General features: G+C 38.4%; 1 protein-coding gene across 6 annotated transcripts in view; it reads right to left on the reverse strand.

Annotated features, from left to right (window-relative positions):
• robo1 (roundabout, axon guidance receptor, homolog 1 (Drosophila)) overlaps positions 1 to 25,976 on the reverse strand; it is a 291,012-nt gene that overhangs the window by 161,984 nt on the left and 103,052 nt on the right. Inside the window, exon 1 of one of the 6 annotated variants that reach the window (XM_041994264.1) lies at positions 7,127 to 7,818. The exons of the other annotated variants lie outside the window; for them this stretch is intronic. Within the exon in view, the coding sequence (XP_041850198.1) occupies positions 7,127 to 7,274 (148 nt within the window). The 5' untranslated portion in view covers positions 7,275 to 7,818. Of the gene's footprint in view, positions 1 to 7,126; positions 7,819 to 25,976 lie in introns of those variants that run through there. 6 annotated transcript variants of the gene reach the window in all.

Raw genomic sequence — 25,976 nt, forward strand, 5'->3', positions numbered from 1 at the left:
GCCGTTTTTACTGGTTTAAAACTACAGAAAACCAAAAAAACCAAGCTTATCAAATCTCATCCAGCTACTTTGGTGACTTTGGTGGATGTTTTGAGTACAACAGCAGATTGGGTCTAATGCTGTGTAAGGCTGCTGTGCTCATAAATTCATCTTAGTGCAATAAAGCAGCCATGAGTAGAGCCTTGCAGAATGAGTCTTTTTTTGGCTTACTGTTGCTTACCACTTCTGTCACAACATAAGATTGACTGGTGCGCTTTGTAAAGGTTTCCAGAGGTAGTACTGTTGTGCTGGATGCACTCAATTTGCATCTAGTTTCCTAAACTTCATACAGATGGTGAGTAAACTTGATGCTTATCTCTCAAAATGCATTACACTCAAATACTTAAAACAGAAAACAAGCGTGAAATAGAATGATGAGCTCATGTTACCACTGGTTTCTGTTTTTCATACATGATAGCTGCAGACTTCTCTTCTTGTGGGCTTCAATGAGAAGTTTCAGCAGGTAAGTGAAAAACATGGCTGCAGGGTTAAATGTTAAAATTAAGTATAAAAATGGATGTGCAAAGTTTATGTGTCTGTCCAAACCTTTTAACTTGAAATTAATTTTAAACTAAATTAAATTTCAATAGTCTTATGTAAACTGTTGATACTGAAGTTATGCCACATTTCCCCGAAAAAATTAATGAAAAACATGGCAGCAACCTAATAACATGACTATTTATAGTTTTAATTATCTATCAATGTTGTATTATGCAAATGTGATACATTTTCTTAGCAATGAGGTAGTTCAAAATACCCAGAATGACCTAAAGTCTACATGGAGACTAAAATCAAAACAATAAGTGTTGGGATTAAAGTAGAATACAAATGAGAATAAAAACGTTTTCTTCTTTCTTTTTCTTTCTCTTTTTTGTCAATTTTTTTGTTTCATATTCACGTTTGAAAAACAGGACATACAAACATTTGCCTATAAAATAGCTGCAGAGAATATGGCATGAACGGGGGAAACATCAAGGAGAGGTACCATTTGATTTTTAACCTCTGAAAACCTGCTGAGCACTTAATGACCCTTAACCCTGCACATCCTCAGAATCCCAGATCCTTTTCCTTTCACTCTGACCCATGCCTGCCAGAGCTCCATATTTATGGACCATGTCTGATCTCAATGTCCACCTGTTTTTTTACTTCTCACTTCTAAAAAGTTGCAATTCTTCTCATAATTCATAGCATACAAGGCTGTTTTTCTCACTGTGAGGTGAACAAAAAGACAAAGTCTGCATGTCTTATAAGCAAAACATAAAACCAGAACATCCTTAGATAGTGTATCAGCAGCTCCTGCATTTATAAAAGTAAACATATCTCTCACTATGTACTGTTGTCTGTTTTTCCACAAATATTGAACTAGTAAGCCTTCTCACATTGAAAGCAGTGGAGGGATAAAGATTTGATTATTACTGATACTGAGGCAGTTCCCCAGCTTCTTATCCTCTAACACCACTATCTGACCTTCCATAATCTTGTCTCTGACCTTGTGTGTGACATGCAGTAATTGAGATCCACAGCTAATTAAAAAAGCCTGCGGTGCCAAGAGCTTTGCAAAGAGTGTGTGACACAAAACATGAAAAAAAGAGAAAAAGAAATAGGGTCTCTGAACTCATTAACACTTCTAGCAATTAATCCACAACATTGTGAGTATGAAGAATTAACTTGAGATTTTTTTAATTAGTATTCTTAACATTAGATATGGAAAAAAAGAAGTGATGGACTAAGGAAAAAATTACAGTTGGAAGAGATTTGAACCTGATACTCATGGGGCCTATTTAAGATAAAATGCATTCCTTACACACAGTGAGGTTCTTAGAGTCTGCTGGCTTGGACTGTGTTTCTGATGACTGTGTGTCTGTGAGACTGTCTGGACTCCATCTGGCCTCTGACCCAAACCACATGATGCAGTCCATTGCTCATTAACACTCCATTCCTTTCTTCAAACTACAACCTACTTGAATGTCACTGTTGCCATCTAATGGATACATGAGTTTATATCTTTATGCCGTTCCAGTGGGAAATAATTCATGCAACTGAAAGTATTTACAATGTAGATGAACACACAAAGCATAAATGTATTCACAACTGTTATGTAAAGCCTTAAGTAACTGTTTAAAGATAAAACACTGAAACTGCATAGCAGGGTAATTTTTGTAGAGCTTTCCAGGCAGCCATATTGTTACAGTGACCAATGTCATTCCAAAAACCTAAAAATATATTCGTTTATTTAAATTTTCCAGAAGAATAAAATGAAGGGATTCTTCTTAATAGGAATTTTTTAAAAATCCAACCGCTTTTTGAGAGGCAGCTGGCCATATTTATGTGGAATCTTCAGAGCAAATCAGCAGTAAATCCTATAATCTGCCCATCCATCACAAGAATGAGGCTTAGTCAGTGTGAGAACCAAAACCTCAGCAAACAGCACAAGGGTGGTGGCCCTTTCTGTAGACTAGGAAAAAGTTGAGCTAATCTTCTCTTCATGCATTATTGCTCTAAATATACTGTATGAATTATAAAGTATGATTTCATTTTTCAAAGGGCCAGTCCGTCTGCTTGGTGCATCACAGCCTGACTGGAGGTCTTGACAGGAAAGTTGCAATAACTGAAAAGGACATGTTGTAAATATGGATGTAGTGAAGTGTGGACAGGAAGAGGCAGCTTATCTATCACATAATAAATTATCAAATCACATGCATATTTACACATGCAAAAAAACATCCGGTTTTGTGTATCTAGTTCTGCTTTGGGTCATATGCTTACAAGCTAACATGTGTGAGGGAGGCAGAATTAGATTGTGTGATTTTGTGAACAAAATGAAAGCACACGCCTTGTTCTGCCAGACAGAGAACTTACAGTACAGTACACACAAAAGAGGATTTAGTCTCAGATGGCAAATAGTAGTTGGTGACACTATCACCTATATCAGCAGGCTGCCTTCAAGCAGATAACTTTAATCTTGCTGTCAAATGGAATTTTTGTGTACACACTGCATGATGCAACATTCAGTTTCCAACAGAAGAGTCAGATAAACCAATAAATATTTTTATGGGAGCCATTTAATGTTCAGATTCCTACCTTCTGGATTCGATGATAAGATCAGGGCATTGATACATGAAAAAGGTTACCCTGATTGGATCACAGTGTAAATTAGATAACACACACAAACATGGTTAAATGTAATTTGGCCTTTTAAACCTGCATTAACTAATCTGCAGACCATTCTTAGGTGGCATGTACATTCTGTTAACACAACAGTGGCACATTCATTCCAACAAACATGCTAAAAGATGCATTTAAACATCAAACAAATGTGGAAAACCTGTAAAACTCGACTAGTTGAGTAGGTGTCCTGTTTACAGAGGCTGAAGCTCCTAAAAGTGCCTTTGAATCCTGGCTTCGGACCTTTTGCTGCACATTATCCCTACCTTTCTATATCTGACCCCTCTCCTGTCAAGTTATTGTATAACAAAGACAACCAGACCTTTAAAAATACAGAAAACTTCAGTAATCATTTGGTTTGGCAAGTCCAATATTTCATCAATAAGAAACATTTGAAGTGCAAGAAATCAAATCAAATCAAATCAAACTTTATTTATATAGCACCTTTCATACATAAAAATAGCAACTCAAGGTGCTTTACAGAGAGTAAAATCCCCCAGAACCCCAACCCAATAGCAGCAAGCCCACCCCCCACCCCTTCCCATCAAACACACACACATCACAGAGGGTAAAAGCAAGTTAAAAGGACCAAGGAAACGCTGTCATAAATTCTGGGGTCTAGTGGTGTGGGGAAACACTGAGATAAAACACTGTAAAACCTAATCTAAAAACCAACCCTGGGTATAAAAGTAATAGTAATATTGCTAAGACCCATAAAATAAGAGAACCTGTGAAATAAGAGAATCAGAATGATAAAACAAATACATAAATGATAAATAAATAGAAGCTGAATACAGCCTGTGTGTTAAGAATAAAGAAATGAATAAATACAATAGTAATAATAAAAGAAATGATTAAAATGCTAAACTAAAAAGGTGAGTCTTGAGTCTGTTTTTAAAAATATCCACACTAGGTGCTCCCCTCACATCCTCAGGCAGGCTGTTCCACATACGAGGGCCGTAGAAATAAAAGGAGGACTCGCCGTGGGTTTTTGTTTTTACTCTGGGAACAGTTAAAAGGCCAGTACCAGAGGACCTGAGGGGTCTCGTGGGCTCATAAGATAAAAGCAAATCAGATAAATAAGGTGTGCTAAGACCATTAAGAGACTTAAAAACCAAAAAAAGGATCTTAAAATCAATTCTGAAGCTGACGGGGAGCCAGTGCAGAGACTTTAAAATTGGTGTAATGTGGGCGTGGTGTAATGTAAGAAAAGCACACAATAAATTCAAGATTTCTTTGATGTTGCTTTTGCAATACATGCATAAGATTTTTTAATAGAAAAATCTCCATAAGAGTGACTACATATAAAACATACTGAAAAGCTGCATTATTCTTATATGATGTGCATACCTAAGGGAAAGCCCTTCATGTACATGTATGCATGTGTGTCAGTAACTACATCTTTGCTTGTCATAATATAAGATTATATTAATATTTTGTTCTGTTAATGAGGGTGAATCTCAACATTAGTGCAAAGCAAAACCTTTTTCCTACAAGACAACATACTGGAGTTTATACATGAAAGTTATGACCATTCTACATCACTTTGTATTTCAAGATGACTCTGTCAGTCCATGAGGAATCAAATTAGCACTCATTCCCCACAAGACATGAAGAACTGGCTGCCAAGAGATTTTGTTTTTCTTTTGTAGAGACTGCAGCTGTTTTTATGATTTTAATACTTTTCAAGGGAATGTGCCGACAATTTGGTTTGCACATCTTCCACAGCTGCTCTTCAAATATGCACTTCACAGAGAGAGATTATGTGCTTTTGTTTATGATGTGTAGAACAGTGAATGAGACTCTTTGATGACTACTTTTGTGTTGATATCAATATCATTTGCAGCTGAGTATATATAGACAACAAGAGTTAAAAACTACAGATCAGCAGAAAAAAAAGACTACGTTGCAGCAACTCTAACTAGCATGCGGAGTGGCTTGCAGTAAAAACATGTAACATCATCAGCAACATTCACTCATGGTCTTCCAGAAATTTTTACTAAGGAGCTGGAAAATATCAGCAAGAAATGTTCCCACTTGCTTTCTAAACCCTCAGGATAGTAATGCATGTGTAAAATTCAAGACTTAAACCACCTGTTGCTCATTCTGAACAACGGAGAGTCAATAAACACAATCATGAATGCAACAAATGTGCATATACTTTGCAAATAAACTTTGGAGAGAGGAATGGCTGGATGACAAGCCAACCAGGGGGTTTGTTTTTAGCCTTGGCAGGTTCCACCACTCTCTTGCTGCACTTTTGCATCATCATGGTTTACAACATCCCCTCAACTAATCAAAGGGTGTTTGTTTACTCCTTAAGCTGTATTACAAAACAACAATACACATGTATTTCCAGTAGAAGTTAACTTAGTAAAAACATTCACTGTCATGAGAGCAATTGGCTCTCTTATACAATTCAAGAAATGTGCTGGTTTTGGTGAGGGAAGGCACAGATTTTTCTCTCTCCTGCAATAAAAATACAGATGTTATCAATAAAGTTGATTGACAGGAAGAATGTACAGCAGCTTTTATGTTAAAAACTATAAAACAGTGAGTCTTGTGTATGTCACACTGTCTGACACGGAGGTTACCGTGGTATTTAACAACGATGAAACCTGTAGAAACAAAGCTTAAGCTGTGCAACATACATCCTGCAAATTCTTTTTTTCTTTTCCTATACCTGAAAAACAGTATAACCTGATTCATGGGAGAATGGCTTTAGGCAATGCAGTGATGAAGTGTCTTGGTTTTCTACCAAGTTTGGTTTTCTCTCTCTCTCTCTTTTTTTTAATAGAGATTTATAAAACCCTGTAAAGTAAATATATAAATAAAAATAATAACAATAAGATAAAAATATATACATAAATTAAAATACAAATACTGTAAAAAAATGCTAAATATAAATAAATGTAAAAGAGGGCCATTTATATATATATATATATATATATATATATATATAAGCAGCTAAATATAATGCCTAACTTCCAGTGACATTGCTACCTAAATCTGTAAATGGCATCACTTTTCATGCCACCCTGAGAGCAGCTCATGTCTCCTTGGAAGGCAAGTGGCTCAGTTGCTTTAGTGCTTTTCCCATCTCATTTTAGTCATTTAATCTTGGAACAGTATCAAGATAGTGATCTCCCTTTAACCTCCACAGAGGGGAAAGATACAACGGGACATGCCCCCCACTTCATCACTCAGAACCACACAGAGGTGGCATGCCAAACAATCCCATTAGCCAGCAGTAGAAAGACCATGGACCGCAGCAATGTCCTGAAAAAACCGCAGCTCTCTGCTCATTTGAACTCCCTCTCTCCTTCCAACATGTATGTACTCATGTGGCAGCATATTTAATGAACTGCAAGCTACACTCAGCTTTTCCACTAAGGAAATGGAAAGCCGTATCACTCTAAGTGGCTTTTTACAACTCAACACTGATCAATTAATGACTATAAATGATCCAAACAGAAATTCATATAGAAATATTAGTGATGCTGCAAGAGAGGGCGGAGAAAAGGAGATTAAAGGAAGAAATGCAACCCACTGCAAATTCAAAAGCAGAAGCACTTTTGCACTCACGTACACATATTGATACCTCTTAAAATTGGCAACACATGCCAGGGTCGTTGGCCTCATATTGATGATTTATTTCACTCCCATATCCAGGTGCCTGTCACAGAGAAATGAGCCGAGACTCAAACAGCAGCCCGAGCAATCAAAGCACACAATGTTTAGTGCTTCCCGCTTCTCCCTTCACAAACCCATAAAGTTAAAAGGAACAGTAAACACAGCACAGCAAAGAAAAATGTCTGACCCTGTTAGTGTTCAAAAGAGCTGGAAAATGCAAAAGAAGAGAAGAAGAGAAACTCAAGAACAAGGGGTCAGATCGGATACAAAAATGAAAGGAGTTACTCACTGCTCCTGTCACCTTTCCACCTCCAGCTTCCCTTGTGCTTTCCTGACCCATCAGCAGGTGCACAGACTCCACTCAGCACCTCCACCAGCACCACCAGCAAGAGCAGGGGCATCCGCCTGATGGCTGTGCCCATCTCTGAAGTTTGCATCTGGGCTACAGCAGAGCGGCAAGGGCCAACAGGGGTGCTGTCCCACACACAGACATGTCCTCACACAGCTGTCTGTTGTGATTCAAAAGAACAACACGTCCTCAGCGTCCCCCGGAGCGTGAGGTCTGGGTCAAGACACTGACAACCAAGAGTAGGTCACACATTCAATGCAGACTCCCCTCCTCCTGGGGAAACAACATTCCAGCACTGAACAACAGAGTAAGCCTGGATTTCAGGAACTCTGAAAAATATTGATCTTCTTTTCCTCTATGTACAATTCCTCTATTATAATGTCTCCTGGAGTTGTGGTATTTATTTCAGTCCTGTTCAAAGCTTCAAACAGAGCTCAGAAAGTGCAGCTTCCACACAACAGATGCATCAAGAATAGATGGAAATGGTTTTTCCTCTTGCAAAAAAAAGTTCAGATCACAGTTTGAAAGAGTCACACTGACATCACTTTTCCAGCTGCAGCCAACTCTTGTCACCAGCACCTGACAGTGGCCGAATGAGAGTCCATGAGTGTGTGTGACTGCAAGCGTCTCCTCCCCCCTCTCTCTTCATCCACCTACCCCACATCTCACATGAGGCAGTGTCGATATGAAAAGATGGAATAAATCACAGAGATAGTTCACAACAGAGCAGCCTTGACTTTGTCAACACAGCATCTGAGTGAGAGAGAGAGTGCATCTAGAAAGAAAACAAGCAAAGAGGGAGGAAGGGAGATACTGAAGGGAGAGCCTGAGTGAGACAAGCGTGGGGGGTGTGAATAGCAATTTCTCAAGTGCAATGACTCTTGTGCTTTTAAACCTCCATGTTGCTTGTTCATGACTATAATATTAGTATGGATACTTTCAGAGTCTGACTGAGCTCTCTAGTTTTAACATGTGATGTGTTTATTAGTGACACAAGATTATAGTGATCGGATGCGCTCTCAGGTTCAAAAACAAGCCAAACTGTTGTACCTGCATGCAAAACCACCAACCGTCCTGCCCTGAAAGGACTAACATAAAGACCTGTTTGACTAGATGTCTAAGTGTGTTACAGTAGGTGCATCATTGCTAATGAATACATCTAGCAGTTGAGAAAGCATCTATAAAAAAATTCTGCTTTACAAGAAAGTTAAACAGTGTAAGCATGCTGCAACAAGACTGGTTAGACATTATTGAGTCTAAGTCTGATGAGGAAAAAAACACATTTAAGCTTAAGTACATCTAAATTAACTATAATGAACACTGTCTGATATGTCTTTTTCTACTACATATAAGTACATGCACTGTTTGAAATACACACAAAGCTGTGCACATGCATAAAAGCACACAGTCCTCAAAGACTACTTTTGTAAAAAACAAGCTCAGCAAATCTGGGTTTAGAGTTACATAGCTCGTTTCCTCCAGCTGCCCTGACTGTCAGAAAGCAGGTGAGTACAGGTTAATGTGGGAAACTGAAGGTGTCAGCAGCAGCACTCCCCCATTTCCCATCCCCTCCTAGTCACTTTTATGCCCTTCATTATTGTATAAAATGTATTCCCCAAGAATGACATGTTCTGACACAAACACCGTGTGGCCCAAATAAATGAGTATTTACAGTATAAGGTCAGCATGAGGATACAGAATACACACACACTGTCAAGCTGTTTACTGATTGCTTTATGTTAATTTATAATATAGTCTATGTCAGTCTTCCTCTATGAAATGTGTTCTCAGATTAAGTTTGAGACACTTAATGTTCTTCTGTTATTGTATAATGTGGAAAATGACTTATAAAAGTGTTTGTCAGTCATGTAAACCTGAAGTAGTCCTAAAGGACTGCGCTCCTGGAGATGTAATTAATTGTGTTATATTAGCAGCTAATGGAAGTCTGATTAAAAGAGCTCTCTAATGATTAGGCCCCTGGAATAATTACCACTGTGGTGAGGACAGGCTACTTCAAACCCCTCAGGATGCCAATCTAACACTCCTACTACCTGCTAAATGTCACTGCTAATGCCACCTGCAAAGAGATGTGGAGAATGTGATGTTAATTCCATGCAGGGGAAATAACTGCAGATGTATGTTGCTATTAAAGCAGCACTTACAAACTGTCCACAGGCAGCCTTGTATAGGTTTTCAAGGTGAGATGAGTTTTGTTTCTTTTCAGCCTGTGAGTAAGAGATGCAGGACATACAACCGTTGCATCCTAAAAGCTTGAATAAAGGCGTCAGGACTTCTCTTGTTTAGTTCTTGAAAACATTTCCTCTCTCACCCAAGAAAGCTTATTTGGTTCTAACTAATGGGGGAGAGGGGGGGGGGGTATTTTGACCTATAACTGTAAAAGAAATGTTCACACATTAAGGGTCATTAAGGGCACATGTGTCACTGAACGACCACTGTGCGAGTTGTTCAAGTCATTGTCACCTGTGAAATGTTTACCTGTGTGACCAGAACTGTTTTGATCACAAGGTCCAATGTGTGAAATGTTGTGAGATCTCATGGTGAGGCGAGCCAAGCCTACATTGCCAGTGTTGGGAAGGTGTTACAGGAGGACATCTTTTTTTCTCACAGATGTCTTATCCAGTTTACCATAGATGCCTTTCTTGACATCTCTATTAATCTGTATATTTTGTATGTCCACAATGTGTACATTAGCTGGTGGGTAACTGACTCTTGAGAGATGCTCTCCTGTGTTGTTTGCATTTAAGGTGGTGGTGTTTGGTCTCTCATGTATAAAGTCTGAGAACTCCTCGCTGCACTGCATTGCAAACACGACATCATTCAGCTTATGTTTGGATGATTTTCTGTTAAGTTTGTGTCTGGAAATGTTGGGTTTGAAATGTACTGGAATGGCAAGTTTGGGTCTGATCCTTCTGAGTTTCTCAAATACACATGAAATGATGAAATTCTAGCACCTGTTGTTCTTCTCTTCTATATTCACATGTTTGTTATATTTTTATTCCACAGACTTCGTAGCTGATTTGCTGAATTCCTTGTTTGGAAATCCACTGGGTTGAGGTTTTTTCTTGATGTGTCTGTGTCCCTCAGTTTTTCTTTTATCCTTGCAGGGACATTCTTGCATCTTGTTTTTGACAAACTTGATTTGATTTGATTAAGATATCCGATTGGGTGACATCCCTGTCTCGTGACCTTCTGGTCCTGAATGTCCAAATGTGTTGTGTTTCCACGTTCTTGCCTTACTGGTTCAGACTGGATTGGATTTTTTTCTGTAATATCAAGAATTTCTGCTTCTGGCATTCTTTACCTTTCTCTTGATGTATCTTGTTGTAACTGTGCTTTTTCAAATAAACTAGCAGAAACTGGTAAAAGTGCTGAACATTTCTGGTGGATCATATCACAACTTGTGAATAAAGGCATCAAGGACCAAAAAACAAAGCTCAGTTGCTTTAATTCAAACTCTTAGAATTACCCTTGACCTAGATACCTGAGAATCTACACCAAGACTAAAGACAGTAAGTGTCTTCTACAGAGAAGTATTAATACTGTATATTGATGTGAGGCTGTGAACTGTAGAGTCAAGTGATGTTTTCTTGTGTTTGTGTGATTATAAAAAGCATCGGGATGCTCATGCTTCTAAGAATCTGGTGTCCTGTCAGTCTGCTCCCAATCATTCATTTATCAGCCAGAGTTGTTGGAAACATTTATCAGTTTGTTTTTTATGGGTCGCTATTAATCATAATGGTAATCTAGGAAAGTACTTTGCTGTTTTAATAACATTCTATTATTTAAAACAAAATCAATAGTACTCCAGATCTGTAACTGGATGTTTTTATGTGTCTCAGTTACATGATTGACTTCAGTTTATTAATTCTGCACCTCAGAATTATTTTGTGGGTCAAAGTTTTGACAAATATCTCGTCAGTTATGGTGTCCAATAAGATCAAACCGCTGCTTACCCTTGTCATCTTCTACGTGCTGCCAGCTGTTTGAAATGAAAAATGAAATAGCTGAGTTGACCCAAACTACAAAGCTAAACCATCTGCAAAATTCACTGACGCATCTCTATTTTCAGTTCAGATGTGGAGGATAAAAGCTGAGTATCAGAGTAATTAAGCTTTAAGGTTAAAATCACTGTAGTGCAGTCTTCATGGGAAGTAGCTTAAAATAAATCCATTGAATGAAGCACTGATAATCACTGAGTGACACTATCAGCTTCTGTCTGTGTATTAGTGGCAGCTGGTAACTGAATTCACACACACTCGAGCAATTCAGGTGAAGAATTGTAGCAAACTGTCTAAAAGGACTGGTTACCCCTAAATCAGCCCAGTCTCATCAGAAAGCATATAAGAGTTATCTTATGTCCATGATCTAGTGTCACAATGAAGATGTAGAAATTGTGCAGAAATGTTTTAGTGCTTTATTAACATGGTCATGGTGAATGATTCAGGGGTGTTACAGGCAGAGTTAAAAGTGGGCAGCTGAATCCAACCAAGTGCAGACAGAGTCAGTGCCACTTACATTCAACCTTACATCTAAACCCATTTAAGATATTATTTTTATGCCCCAAAATATCCAAATATGCAGCTTTAATAAACAGAGAGATGTTTAAAGGGTTTCATAAATGCCCATATTTGGAGTTTAAGTTATATTTATTTAAATGCAAAAAGCTGACACTTGAAGAAGGTAACTGAAGATTATTTCATGACAGATATATATAAAACAAAAGATCTTGATCAAAAGATCCATGTTTTGTTCCTCTCTCTGCCATCCCTGTGTGGTGTTTATGATGCTCTCATTCTGGCCCCTCTAAGTTCTGCCAATGATATGTGACAGCAGGGTTGATGGATGGTACAAAGACACCCAGCAGAGATGAGCAGGCGAGGGGCTGGACATTAGTACACAGCTTGGAGCACAGCAAGAGATTCAGGAGGAGGGGGCTGGTTCCCTACTTCCTGCCTCTCAGCAGCATTCACACAAGCAGGGGGAAAAAAGGAAAAAGATTTGGAAGTACAGTCAGAAACTTTGATTTTTATGTGGTTATGAAACAAGGCCTTTGAGTTCTTTATTAAAAACTAGATTAAACTGATATTTTTTGCTGGACTTTACATCATTATCACTTCATCAAGACAGTCTGCTTCGACTCTGAAAGAATTTTTTTTACCTGCAGGCTGAGTGCTACTACCATCATTTTCATTTCAGTGATTTATATTTATAGTTTTGCACAAATACTCAGTCCTACTCAGAAAGTCTCCTCCTCTCTGTAACTATTTGGGAACTTCAGGTGAGTTGGTGTTGTTCCTGAAGACGACACCAACAAGAAGCTACTGAACTGTTAATTACATTTTCATCTTACTTTGAGAGTGAAATTAGTCTAGCTGTTGAAAACCAAACAAGGGATTTAACATAAAATGTGAGACTTCAGCACTATGTCTGTGCATGGACACGTAGCCAGATTTGAACCCTCCAGCATCCACTAATAGCTCAGTTCTTCATGTGGAGTCTGCTAAAGCTCATCTGATAAAATTGTATAAATAATGTCATTTAAATGTGATTAAAATCAAGAAAGATGACTGTTACTATGTGTTGGAACTTAAAAATACAATAGCGCTGTCATTTTCAGTGCATTTGATTAGAATTTTAATGATGGTGCTTTGGAGGAAGGCAGACGGGGCATAAATCAGCCATCAGGGCTCTGGCTGTACAGTGACACTGTGTGATGACAGATTTTTTTTCCAACCTGCATACCAGAGTTCCGAGTGATTCATATTTCATTGCCATTTTGACCTCAAGAATGCAAGAGAATTCAGGATGTGTTCACATTTGTAGACATGGGGGAGTCAACCCTGAAATAAGAATTACAACACGGTGACATCTAATCTACAGGTTGTAAATACAGCTTAGGAATGAATCTGCTCTGGTGCCTTGATGTGTGCAGTAATACTGCTTGTGTCTTTAAAACATATGTAAGTGCATCTGCTGCAGAGCTCCCAGTGCTTATAAATGAATTATGGTTAGCATGTATGGTGGATGATGAACAGGGCCACACCCAACATTCACTGCATGGCCAGGTTACGGTGCCCCGCTCCATCAGCACCACACCTCCAGCCTTCTATTCGTAATACATGCACAGCCTCCTCCTCCTCCAACAGCTCTCTCCAATCAATGAGAAGTCACAGGGGGAAGGTGGCCGAAGGTTAATGTTTGCAGAGAAAAGACATGGCTGGGAAGAAACAACTTGCACAGATTTATTATAGGTACATTCCTTCAATGGAAGCACTGATGGCTCCAGCTTAAGTTGTATCATAAGTTTATTTTCACCTACATCCTGTGATCTTATAGTAATAATATTTACAGTGGAGGGGATTGCTTTGTGTTACTTTCATCCAACCCATCAAAATGCCTTATGGATACTTAGTAAAACTGTATAAATGATTATTTACTGATTAAATACTTACTTACTTACAATGCTTACATGAAATCCCATTTGAGAAGTATTTGAAGCAGTATGATTAATAATGTCATTGATTTTACACAGAAAAGTGGAATGACTGTATATAAATTAGAAATATCAGATAATTTCATAAGAACCAAATAGGGATGTTTACAATAACATGTGTTCTTTTACTGAGACAAACAGGATAAATGCCTTTTGCCCCCTCCTCATCCTCACCCTAAAATCCTGGTTTCATCTCAGTAATGCCTGTCGTCAGTGGTCTCACCTTGAAGAAAGAGTCCAGCCTGCAGCACATAGCAGTGTGTGATTTACAGCTGCTGTAGCTCCAGGGCCATCTGGACCATAACCACTCCTGAATACTTAGCATTAGGTTCTGCATCCTTCACTCACTATGTGCTCTGTGGTTTCTGTGTAAATCTTCTGTCATTAGGTAAATGCAACACCCCCCTCCCCCCAGTTTCATAAGCATTCTCATTCAAACTCTCTGATTGGACCTCCTTTCCTATCTCACCTCTCAGACTTTGCATGTACACATGTCCATGTTCTTGCATGCTTTATTAAAGAATCTTACAGTTAATACTGAGGGACATTTTTAGACTTCATGAAATGTGAAACAAAAGACTTGCCTTCATTATCTACTACATTTTTATGTATCTGTTAAATTTGAAGACCAAGAAGATGTAGTAACTGGAAGTATTCAGAATATTTCTCAGACTGTGAGCGATACATAGGGTATAATATACAAAAATGATGTGGCATAATATAATTTCTGCTTAATCCCCATTAAATCCATGCCATTGCACCATTTTAACACAAACATATTGGCTTTCCCTTCATGAAAATAGCTGATTAACAAATGACCCATATCTGCTTGAATGAGTTTCAATTATGTTAGAAATGTGCATCTGTATTTTTAATGACCTGTTCCTGTCGTTCTGTATCTCTAAAGAGCCTTTTGTTGCAGCATGTAAGCACTGAACTGTGTGATGAGAACCAGGTGAAACATCTGGTGCCGTATAAAAGGTGTTCGAGCATTAAGAGCCGAGTCATACAAGCCTCAAAATAACTGCAGATGTGGTGGGGGCGGGGGTGCTGATGAGGTCAGCCTCTGCAATATGATCACTGTCCAGCAGGAGGCAATGTTGGTTTGGTAAATATCAGGTTAAGCCACCTCAGCTTAGACCCCTCTTGATTAGATCTGTAAATCAGCCAGTCTTAATCTACAAGATCACTTTCCCCACAGATTGATCAGAATGAATTATTTACAGATAGATGTACACAATCCTATAGTCTCAGAGTTTCAAGGACAAGTACCTTTGGGTCGACCAGCCTGGAATGTGAACATGTGCAATGCAGACCCACTAAATTGCAGCAACCAGAAAAAAAAAAAAAAAAAAAATCTGATTTGCAAGAACAATGATAAAAAACTTCTAACAGAGCACAACAGGGTTAAACAAAAATATTGATGTATATTGATGTAATGATATGCTAATTTCTCTTGTCCTCAAAGTTAATTACTTTGGGCAGAATAATTTTTTTCTTTATTGTGAGTATTATTATTCTTATACAGAGCTTTAGATACAATAACAGGAAGACAATTTTTCCTTCTTTATGGCTTTAAAATGACTTCCCCAATCTCAGCACGTTACTTATACGTGTGTGTATGTTCGTGAGTATTTACAAGATATACACAGCCCTTAACGTGTGTGTGTGGTGGCATCTGTTATTTTAATGTTGCACAGAAGGGCACTTTAAATAACTCCAACTCTGATCCTGCTTATACTACACAATTCTCTGGAGAGCTAAAGACTTTCGAAACTTTCACTTTCACACCATGAAATTAAATGGGATTTTTTACACATAAAAAAGTTGGATCTTCTGGTAAATCAATTTTTATGTCACATGAAGCACAAATTAATAGGGAGTGGTACCTCATCTAACCAGAAGGGGGCACTCTAAACTAAGGTAAAGCTCCAACCAGGATATGAGACTCTTTGACTGGCTCTGTTCATCCTGAGGAAGTGTTTCTTAATCCAACAGTTATGGCCCACTCCACACATTTTTCTATCCTCTTGTACAGACTGAATCCATTTCCCCACAAATCAGTGGTGGTTCTATCTGGACAAAAATCTACAATCGAGTCAGAAAAGTAACAATCCAGAAATTGATCCAGAAACTTGCATGCACAACATGTACAAACAAAACCACAAATATCAAAGACTGTACCAGTTCAAGTTGTACATATTTCCACATTTGCCATGTATTTTTGTGCATGTCATTTTACAAAACACATTAAAATGATGTTTTTGGATGTTTGTGAAGCGTGGCACATATCTGTGAGTTTTCTTGTGCATGCAGTAGATATTACTATTTGTAATTTTTATTATTTTAATTTTTCTTGTAAACATATTTATTTTATTTATTTATTTATTTTTTTGAATGTCTTCTTTTTATTTTATTTTTTTTTTAAATACACAAAAATAAAAATCCTTTAGTGGATTAGCACTGCACCATTTATTTATTTATTTATTTTTTTTATTGCAAGAAAAACAATTCAGACCAAGACCAGACAACAACATGATACAGAACAAACAAAACAGAACAAAACAAAACAAAACAAAAAAAGAAACAGAAACAAATGGGAGGAAGAAGAAACAAACAAAAAAAAGAAAAAAAAAGAAGAAATAATAATTAAATAGATATAATTTGTGTGTGTGTGTGTGTGTGTGTGTGTGTGTGTGTGTGTGTGTGTGTGTGTGTGTGTGTGTGTGTGTGTGTGTGTGTGTGTGTTCTTATATGTGTATATATATGTGTGTGCAACTTGTCTTTGTAAGAAGGGCATCAATTTTGTCAGGTTGGTTATGGGGGGGAGGGCAAAGGAGCAGAGAAGGTCAAAAAATGGAAGAGTTGATACTATGAGGTGAGGCAGATGTTTGGTTGAAATGGTTAGTAAGAATGAGCTGGATTCAGGGTTCCTTTCTTCCAATTTTCTTATTTCTTCTTGATATTATTATTATCATCACCATCACTGTTTTTTTTCCTTAAAAAAATAGAATAAAGTAAAATAATTGAAGTAAAATAATAATAAACAACAGACAGAAGATAATACAGTAAAATAATAATAATAATAATAATGTAACAAATTATGATTATATTAATAATAGTAGTGAATTAGTAGTAAATAGTGTGTCTTTAGAGCAGTAAATAAGTAGATAAATAATTAAATAAACAAATACACGTTAAATGACAGCCATAATACAGTAGGGTTGGGTTCAATTACTGGACTAAATATTATGGGAAGGGAATAATAATAATAATAATAATAATAACAGAAAAATGACTAAACAAACAGAAAATAGTAAAGTAAAAATAAATACATAAATAAAAAACAAAGAAATAAAAAGGGTAACAAATTATGATGTAGCAGTAACGATAAAAGTAACAATGACAACAAAACTAAACAACAAGTAGAGTAACAAGAGAACAAAGAGAGTTACAATTGTAATGAATTAGTAAATAAAAGAAATTGATGGTCTGAGTGAAGGTGATCATTCCCTGAAGTGATTGGTTATGACGGTAGTTTGTTATAGGTGGTTATTATTTAATATAAGAAATTATTATTATTTATATAAAAAAATTAAGGAATGATTGCCAGTTAGTTTTTTCACAGAGGAGTTTGCATTTTCCAGTGAGATGTAATCAATGATAAGGTTTTTCCAATGTGCAATATTTATGGAGTTCCGTGATTTCCAGTTTATGAGGATAGACTTTTTGGCGATGGTTTGGTCTTGTAAACATATTAGCTGTGGTACCACTGACAGACGCCCACCAACAAGTAGAAGGGAGTCATGCAACACAAGTCATAAAGTGAAAGGAAGCAAACCACAAAAAATGAGCCACACATTTAAGTGGACACAGATGTCAACAATGTTGATTAAGCAAGATGCGTTTACATGTTTGCAAACTGTTCCATATATTTATGAACACAAGAATACATATTTGTGTATAGCGTATGGGTGAATCGTGCAACATATTTGTGGATTGTCTTCCCTTGGTTACAAGTCCAACAAAAACTTATAAAGCATGAAGCAGCACCTGCTTTAGAAGAGAGAAAAAAGTGGTTTCTTCAAGCCTTTCTGCCTTCCTTACCTTTTACCTTTTACAAAAACAAAGTTGGCAGGTAACACAAAAGTTGATAGTTAAAATTTTCAAACGGGTCATGCCACTGGTCTTGCAGCTAAACTAGACAATCTCAAGACCAAATCCTGTTTGGATCATTGTGAGTGAAGTGATATTCTCTCTTGCCCCAAAAGGGGGCAGTAGAGTCACATTAAGAGTGAGAGAGAGAGAGAGAGAGAGAGAGAGAGAGAGAGAGAAAGAGAGAGAGAGAGAGTTACAGCTGACCCAAAGCTCTGACTGTTCATTGAGTTTTCCTTGAGCCTGTGCTCCCCAAACTGTTTCATTGGGACTAATTAAAGTGTCCTTCATCAAAAGCAAAATGTTTATGATTGATCTGGTTTGTTCCCAAACAGAAACTGACATGGCTGCACTGGCTCGGTGTTCTTTCTCTAATTGGTTAAAGAAAACACTCATATGTAAAGTATCTGCTGAGATAGTACAAACATTAAATACTCTGTTATTTTATGACCTGTCAGATCCAAATATCTGCTTCATATTCACTCATTAATACTAGCTGCTTTGTTTGTATTTGATTCAACAGACCCACAGGCCTCAAACTTTCAGTAAAGTAATTTTTAATTGTACAAAATAAACAGTGTGGGATTACCAGATCTCCTCCCAGGGTCTATTTGATTTGGTTCCAGACAGTACATTAAGATGAAAAGAAAGGATGCAAGTTATTTGAAAGAAATAAAAAAGATGAAAGTGTGGAAAATAGCACAGGATGTAACAATAATTCCTGTGCAGCCAGGAGTTCGCTAACACATGAGGAGAATAATCATATGGAGATGATGGTGGTGGCTCTGTGATTAATGGGCCCATTTTCTTTGCACAGCTTGGATAGTGGGCCTACTTGGCCCCATTAAGAAGAAGCCTAAAGCCACCTGGTTCTGCTGTATGCCATTCATCAGGCAAACGTGAGCAACAGAGATGGTTTATTCTCAACAGACAGGGAATGTGCACTATGAGGCCGAAAGAAACACATTCTTGGATTTTTCTTATGCTGCTTTTTTGGAGCGATCTATGCATCGGAATACCTGTGTCAGGGGGCATCATGTCACAGTTGTTAGTAGGATATGGAGTGAAGAGACATGGCTGATGTCCTATCTCTTCTAATTGCTTTAACCTGCTGAGCAAAACTGGAAGCAGAAACTTGTGCTTATATCCTTCCTTATTTGATTGACTACAGAGAGCAGGAGTGGCAAACGCTGGCCAGACAGCCACAGAGACATGCCAGTCCCCCTTTCAGCGAAATATGCAAATCCACTGTTAAATTTCATTTTTCTAATCCCTTTAATCAGAAACAGGGGAATAAAGCCAGCTGGTAGGAACCCATGTTAAGATGTAATTAAGCATCTGATTGAATTTCAGTGCATACCAGAGTGTGCGTGCCAAGGCAGGAATAGGAGGAGGGGGTAGCAGATAGAAGCAGGGGAGGGATGGGCACTTGTACACCAGACTAAGCATTGGGGTAAGTGGTGGTGGTGGGAGTGTGGGCTGCCCACCAATGAGGGGCCTGGAGCTTGTGACGGGCTTGGTACTTTACAACACGCTCTACTGCATGAGTGAACAGCGATCAGTGGCACATTTTTATACATTACTATGAAGCCCCCCCCCCCCCATGTCAATCATCTTCCTGCTGGCACTGGAATAGTTTTCCCCTTCTTGAATCTTAACACAAGGTCCCGGGAAAACAGACATGGGCAGCATCACTAGAAGTTCTCTCTATCTGCAAATTTGTGGAGAATAGCAGCATACAGACCGTTATGGTACATTGTTTGGCTGTTAAGTGAATAATGACAGGCTTTTCCTCTTCCATCTCATTCAACATAGCTCTGCTTTCATCACACACTACTTGTTCTGGGTCAGCGCTGACAGATATACAGCGTGCACACCTGGGCACTAGCCAGATATGTAGCCTAATCCATGTGTGGTAGACAAAGGTGCATGCCAGTAGGAAAACCCACACACACTATAATAAAATTCCTTTGCTCAAAGCCTTTTTCGTCCCAGACAGAGACAATATAAAACCCAGTCTAGAGGGAGGGAGGACCTGTCATACCAGTTTACTTGAGCTTGGATATAGAAAAGATCCATTACTGGGTCCTTTTATCACCAAACGATGCATAATACCTGTGAGACTGTGAAGCAGAGAATGTGAATGGGAGGGGGGACACACGAAGAAAGAAAAGGCAGACAAAGACAGGTGATAGAAGTCGACAGGTCATCATGTGGATGCCCTCCCTATGTCCTTTTCTAGTCATCCTTCACCCCTCACTCTGTGTTAATGCTGTCTGCACCTAAGCCCCATCTGCTGAACAAGCTGCCTGGTGACAAACAGAATTACAGGAGATGAAGGCAAGGCAAGGCAAGGCAGTTTATTTGTATAGCACATTTCATGTACAGGACAATTCAAAGTGCTTTACATAAAACAAAGACATTACAGATATTTAGAATAGTAAAAGGCATCAACACATAATCAACACATAATCACAATAAAATAATAAATTACATTAAAATGATTAAAAGCAAGATGAGTTAAAAAAAAGTTACCGTGCAGATTTCATGCATAGGCGCATGAGAAAAGAAAAGTTTTTAACCTGGATTTAAAAATGTCTACATTTGGGGAAAGTTTAATCTCCACTGGCAGTTTGTTCCATTTGTTTGCAGCATAACAGCTAAATGCTGCTTCTCCATGTTTAGTCTGGACTCTGGCCTGGACTAGTTGACCAGAGTCTTTGGATCTAAGAGCTCTGCTAGGTTTATATTCTCTGAACATATCACAGATGTATTCTGGGCCTAAACCATTCTGGGATTTGTAAATGATCAGAAGGGTTTTAAAATCTATTCTGTGACTGACTGGAAGCCAGTGTAAAGATTTTAAAACTGGTGTGATGTGTTCAGATCTCTTAGTCCTGGTTAAAACTCTAGCAGCAGCGTTCTGGATGAGCTGCAGATGTTTAATGCTCTTTTTAGGAAGTCCTGTTAAAAGACCATTACAGTAATCCAGTCTACTGGAGATGAATGCATGGATGAGTTTCTCTTGGTCTTTCTGGGAGACTAAACTTTTAATTCTGTTGATGTTTCTGAGCTGGTAAAAAGCTGTCTTAGTGACAGCTTTGATATGGCTTCTGAAAGTCAGATCTGAGTCTATCAACACTCCCAGGTTACGAACTTGGTTGGTAATTTTAAGAGCCCGAGTCTCCAGGTGTTTGCCAATGCTGACCCTCTTCTCTTTGCTACCAAACAGAATAATCTCAGTTTTGTCTTCATTTAATTGTAGGAAATTCTCCCTCATCCAGGTGTTTATTTGCTCCAGACACTGACACATTAAGTCTATTGGACTGCAGTCATCTGGTGACAGAGACACATAAAGTTGTGTATCATCTGCATAACTTTGATAACTAATGCTATAGTTTTGTAATATTTTACCCAAAGGGAGCATATACAAGTTGAACAGAAGAGGTCCAAGGACTGACCCCTGGGGGACTCCACAAGTCATGGCCACTCGTTCGGATTCATAGCTGCCGATCGTAACAAAATAACTCCGGCCTTCTAAATAGGACCTGAACCAGTTAAGGACCGCTCCAGAAAGTCCAACCCAGTTTTCCAGCCTGTGCAACAGGATTCTGTGATCTACAGTATCAAACGCAGCACTGAGATCCAACAGAACCAGGACTGATACTTGACCAGAATCGGTATTCAACCTAATGTCATTTAACACTTTGACCAGAGCTGTTTCAGTGCTGTGATGAGGTCGGAAGCCGGACTGAAATTTATCAAGATTTCCACTTTCATTTAAAAAGTCATGAAGCTGGTGAAATACAACTTTTTCAATAATCTTGGAAATAAAAGAGAGGTTAGAGACAGGTCTATAGTTGTTCATTATAGAGGCGTCTAGAGTCCTTTTCTTTAGGAGTGGCTTAATAGCAGCTATCTTTAGTGACTTGGGAAAAATGCCTGATGCCAGCGAGCTGTTAACTATCAGTAGGAGATCACTTTCTACTGAGGTAAAAACTGTTTTTAAAAAGTCGGATGGTATCATGTCCAGAGTGCATGTTGTTGATTTCAAATGCCAAACTGTTTCTTGTAGGACTTTTAAATTCACCATTTTAAATTGCGACATGACATCAGAATTATTTCCGGGTTTTAGACACAGACTAATTTTCTTGTTTGACTGTGTGGAATTAATATTTTGCCTAATTGTTTTAATTTTTTGGCTAAAAAAGTTTGCAAATTGGTTGCATTTCTCAGTGGAAAGGAGCTCTGGGCTTATCTGTTTAGGAGGATTTGTAAGTTTTTCAATCATAGCAAACAGAGTGCGAGAATTGTTGACATTCCTGTTAATCATTTCAGATAAATGCAGCTCTCTGGCCTTGCACAACTCATTGTTATAGTTACGCAGGCTTTGTTTGTACAGCTCATAGTAAATTTGAAGTTTATTTTTCCGCCATTTCCGCTCAGTTTTTCTGCATTCTCTTTTTAGGCTGGTAACCACAGTGGTGTTTCTCCATGGTGTTTTCTGTTTGCTCAAGTTGCTCTTGATTCTTATCGGTGCAACAGCATCCATTACATTCAAGATTTTCAGATTGAAATTATCCAGGAGTCTATCAACTGACTCTGCACTGGTTGTTGGTAACATAGCTATGGCCTCCACAAACTTAGCACTTGTTCTTTCATTAATGTACCTCTTCCTAACGGAGAAGCAGGTTGGTTGAACATTCTGAGTGATCAGTAAATCAAACAAAATACAAAAATGGTCAGACAAGGCCAAGTCAGTGACCGCAACAGAAGAAATATCAACACCCTTTGAAATAACCAGGTCCAGAATGTGACCTCGAATGTGGGTCGGTTCTTTTACATGTTGCCATAAACCAAACATGTCCAATATGGAACAAAATTCCTTGACATTACCATCCGTCATGTTATCTATGTGAATGTTAAAATCCCCAGTTAAGATGAAATGGTTAAAATCAGTAGAGATAACCGACAATAATTCAGAAAATTCATCAATAAAATTTACACAGTGTCCTGGACGTCTGTAGATGATTAGAAATAGGATTTTAGGAATGCCCCTTAAAATAAAACTAAGATATTCAAAAGAAGTAAAATCACCAAATGACATTTCTTTACACTGGAATGAATCTTTAAATAAGGCAGCTTCTCCTCCCCCTTTCCTCCCGTTTCGACATTTATTCATGAAACTAAAATGAGGGGGTGCTGTTTCATTAAGAACTGTAGCACTTGTGTCTTCTGTTAACCATGTTTCTGTCAGAAAAAGAAAATCTAAACTGTGAGAAATGATGAAGTCATTAACTAACAGTGACTTGTTGGACAGAGATCTAACATTTAGTACAGCTAGCTTTATGAAGTTTGCACTGGTCTCTGTTGTTTTCTGAGTTATACAAGGTACAGTTAACAGATTAGATCGATTCACCCCACAAGCTGACCGTGTTCGATTCCTTATTTTACTAACTAACACAGGAATCCTACTGGGTCCAGGCTTGATCTCAGAACAGCTGTCAGTAGTAGCAAAACTACAGCAAGGACCCTGAACGCATCATGGCATGTTATCTTTGTTGTGAATTCTGCTGCTCTGGGAACCTCCTCCCATGCCCTGCTCGGTCAGGACAGATGATCTAATAGGAGGATGAGGAGGGGGAGGGGGGGGAGCCCTGTATTTCTTGGTAGATGGTGGTCGCTGGGGTTCAGACCTGGATAGAGACATCCTTTTAAGACCTTGGGTGATGTGGAGAAGAGGGTCTGGTGAGCAGAGATGCCAGTAACGCGTTACAAAGTAACGCGTTACAGTAATCTGACTACATATTTTAACAAAATATAATCTAACGCGTTAGGATGTCCTACAATGTAATCAAATTACCGTTACTCTTCATATTCGTCCTGCGTTACTTCGGCACTCCCCACTCCTTTCACATATGATTTGAAATCAAGCGCCGTGGACGAAAGTGTATTTATCTAACTCAACACACCTTCTCATTAACGGTGGTACAGAAATTTTATGTACTCGTAAGCATGCAGTTACCTTTCTTCGCTGAAACTTGACCTTTTTTAAATCGACAAACACAAATCATTCACTGCACATGACTTTAGAAAAAAATATGATATAGAAACTTATTACCCTGGTGCATGATGGGAGGTCCGCCTCTCCACTTCCCTCATCAGAACCTATTCCAAACCGAATTGATTTTTTTTTTAATAAGTCCGTTACTATTTCATTATTTTCTCATGTGTAAACGTAAAACATAATGCAGATTTGTCTTATGCTTTTTTTTTTTTTTTTTTTTTCGTTTTTTTTTTCCCCCGTAATTTTCAAAACTTGCAAGCTGCCTCTGGAACTGAGGTGGACGTTAAAGTCCGGTTATCGGAGAACGTGACATGAACTCATGTATTTACTTATGATGGTAGGGAAGAAGCACTGAATGATTTACAAAGTTAATAAGAGACTGACTATGTTCATAGAAGGTGAAAAACAATTAAAAGTTACAAGTTGCAAAACATTGTAAAGTCACCATTCGTAACTAATGCACTTTCAGTAAAGTATATGCGAAAAAAAATCGATTGTCATTTTTTTGTTTGGGGGGTTTTAACTAATAAAGTAACTAGTAATCTAACTTAGTTACTTCTAAACCTTAGTAATCAGTAAAGTAACTAGATTACTTTTTAAAGAAGTAATCAGTAATCAGTGGTCAGATTACTTTTTCAAGTAATCTGTGGCATCACTGCTGGTGAGGGGGGAGAGCTGGCAGTTGATCGCTTCTCTGCTGTGTCCTTCGCTCTTATCTGTACACTCATGTTTGGGTTTGCCGTCCCAACAGCATGACGCAAGTGTGCACCAAGTAATCTGCATCCAGTTAGATTTGGATGCACACCATCAGGTCTGAATCGCTCCTTACAGTTCCAAAAGATATTGAAGTTATCAATGAACTTCATCTCATGGGTGATACATGCGTTTGATAACCATGTGTTCAGGCCAAGAAGTCTACTGAAAAGTTCAATTCCTTTACCCGCTGTAGGAATGGGTCCTGAAATGTAAACATGGTGTGCTCCAAACTGACACAGTCTCTCCAACAGCAGAGAAAAGTCTTTTTTCAGGATCTCAGAGCCAATTTTCCTCCTCAGAATATCAAAAGACCCTGTGTGGACAATAATCTTCATACCATCTGGATGTGAAGACAGAATGGTCGGCAACATCTCTGTCAGTTCCCTGACTGATGTATCAAAAAGTGTTAGATTTTCAGTCTTTGCCATCCTCACATGCTGTGTTATGGAGTCCCCAATCAGAATTGTGTCTATTTGTTTTTGTGTGGAGGTGCCGATAGCTTCTCTAGTCCTCCTGTTTGTGGGATTTTGGCCTCTCCTCCTGGTCTGGTTAGCCCTGGGCTGAGTTTTAGGGCTATTTCTTGAATTTTGATAAATCCTTGCATTACATTCATCATCATTCATTTTAATATGACTCAACACATCATATTTATTATGCAGTGAGACTTCAGATGGTGGAGTGAGTGCTGGAGCTTTAAATTTCCTGCTGGATTTACCTCTGCGACGAACAACATCAGACCAGGTTCTGGCCGGGGTTGATGACTTTGGTCTGGCACCAACAGTGTTCCAGAAGGAGAGATCAGTCTGATGGTCCGGTTTGGGATTTTCCTCAGCTATTCCAATGTCATTTGAACACATCCAGGGAAGTGTATCAGCCAGGTCTGTAGCGGGAGGCTCCACATTCGACATGCCTTCGCGTATGAAGATGTGACTCAATCCATTTGACAACTCAGTAGCTTGTACAGAAGCTACTACAGAGTCAATAAATTCTTCATTCACACGAATGTCTTGCAGTGTTTCAATCCTCTTCTCCAGCTGTGTTATCCTCAAAGAAAGTTGCTCACACTCAGTGCAGCTCACTGATACTGCAGGGTTAGGAGACATCGTTCCACTAGTTCTCCGATGGAAATCAACTAAATTTATCAAAAAATATATTCGTTCCAGTGATTTATAAGTGACCAGGAGTCCTTGTTCCTAAATTTCTTGCCGGTAAAGATAAGAAAAAAGAAGAAAAAAAGAAGAAAAATGCAAGCAGAAAGGAGAGCAGAGCAGGAAGCGTCCGCACGGCAGCAAAGCAGG

The sequence above is a fragment of the Melanotaenia boesemani genome, chromosome 9 (assembly GCF_017639745.1).
Source record: "Melanotaenia boesemani isolate fMelBoe1 chromosome 9, fMelBoe1.pri, whole genome shotgun sequence".
NCBI lineage: Eukaryota > Metazoa > Chordata > Actinopteri > Atheriniformes > Melanotaeniidae > Melanotaenia > Melanotaenia boesemani.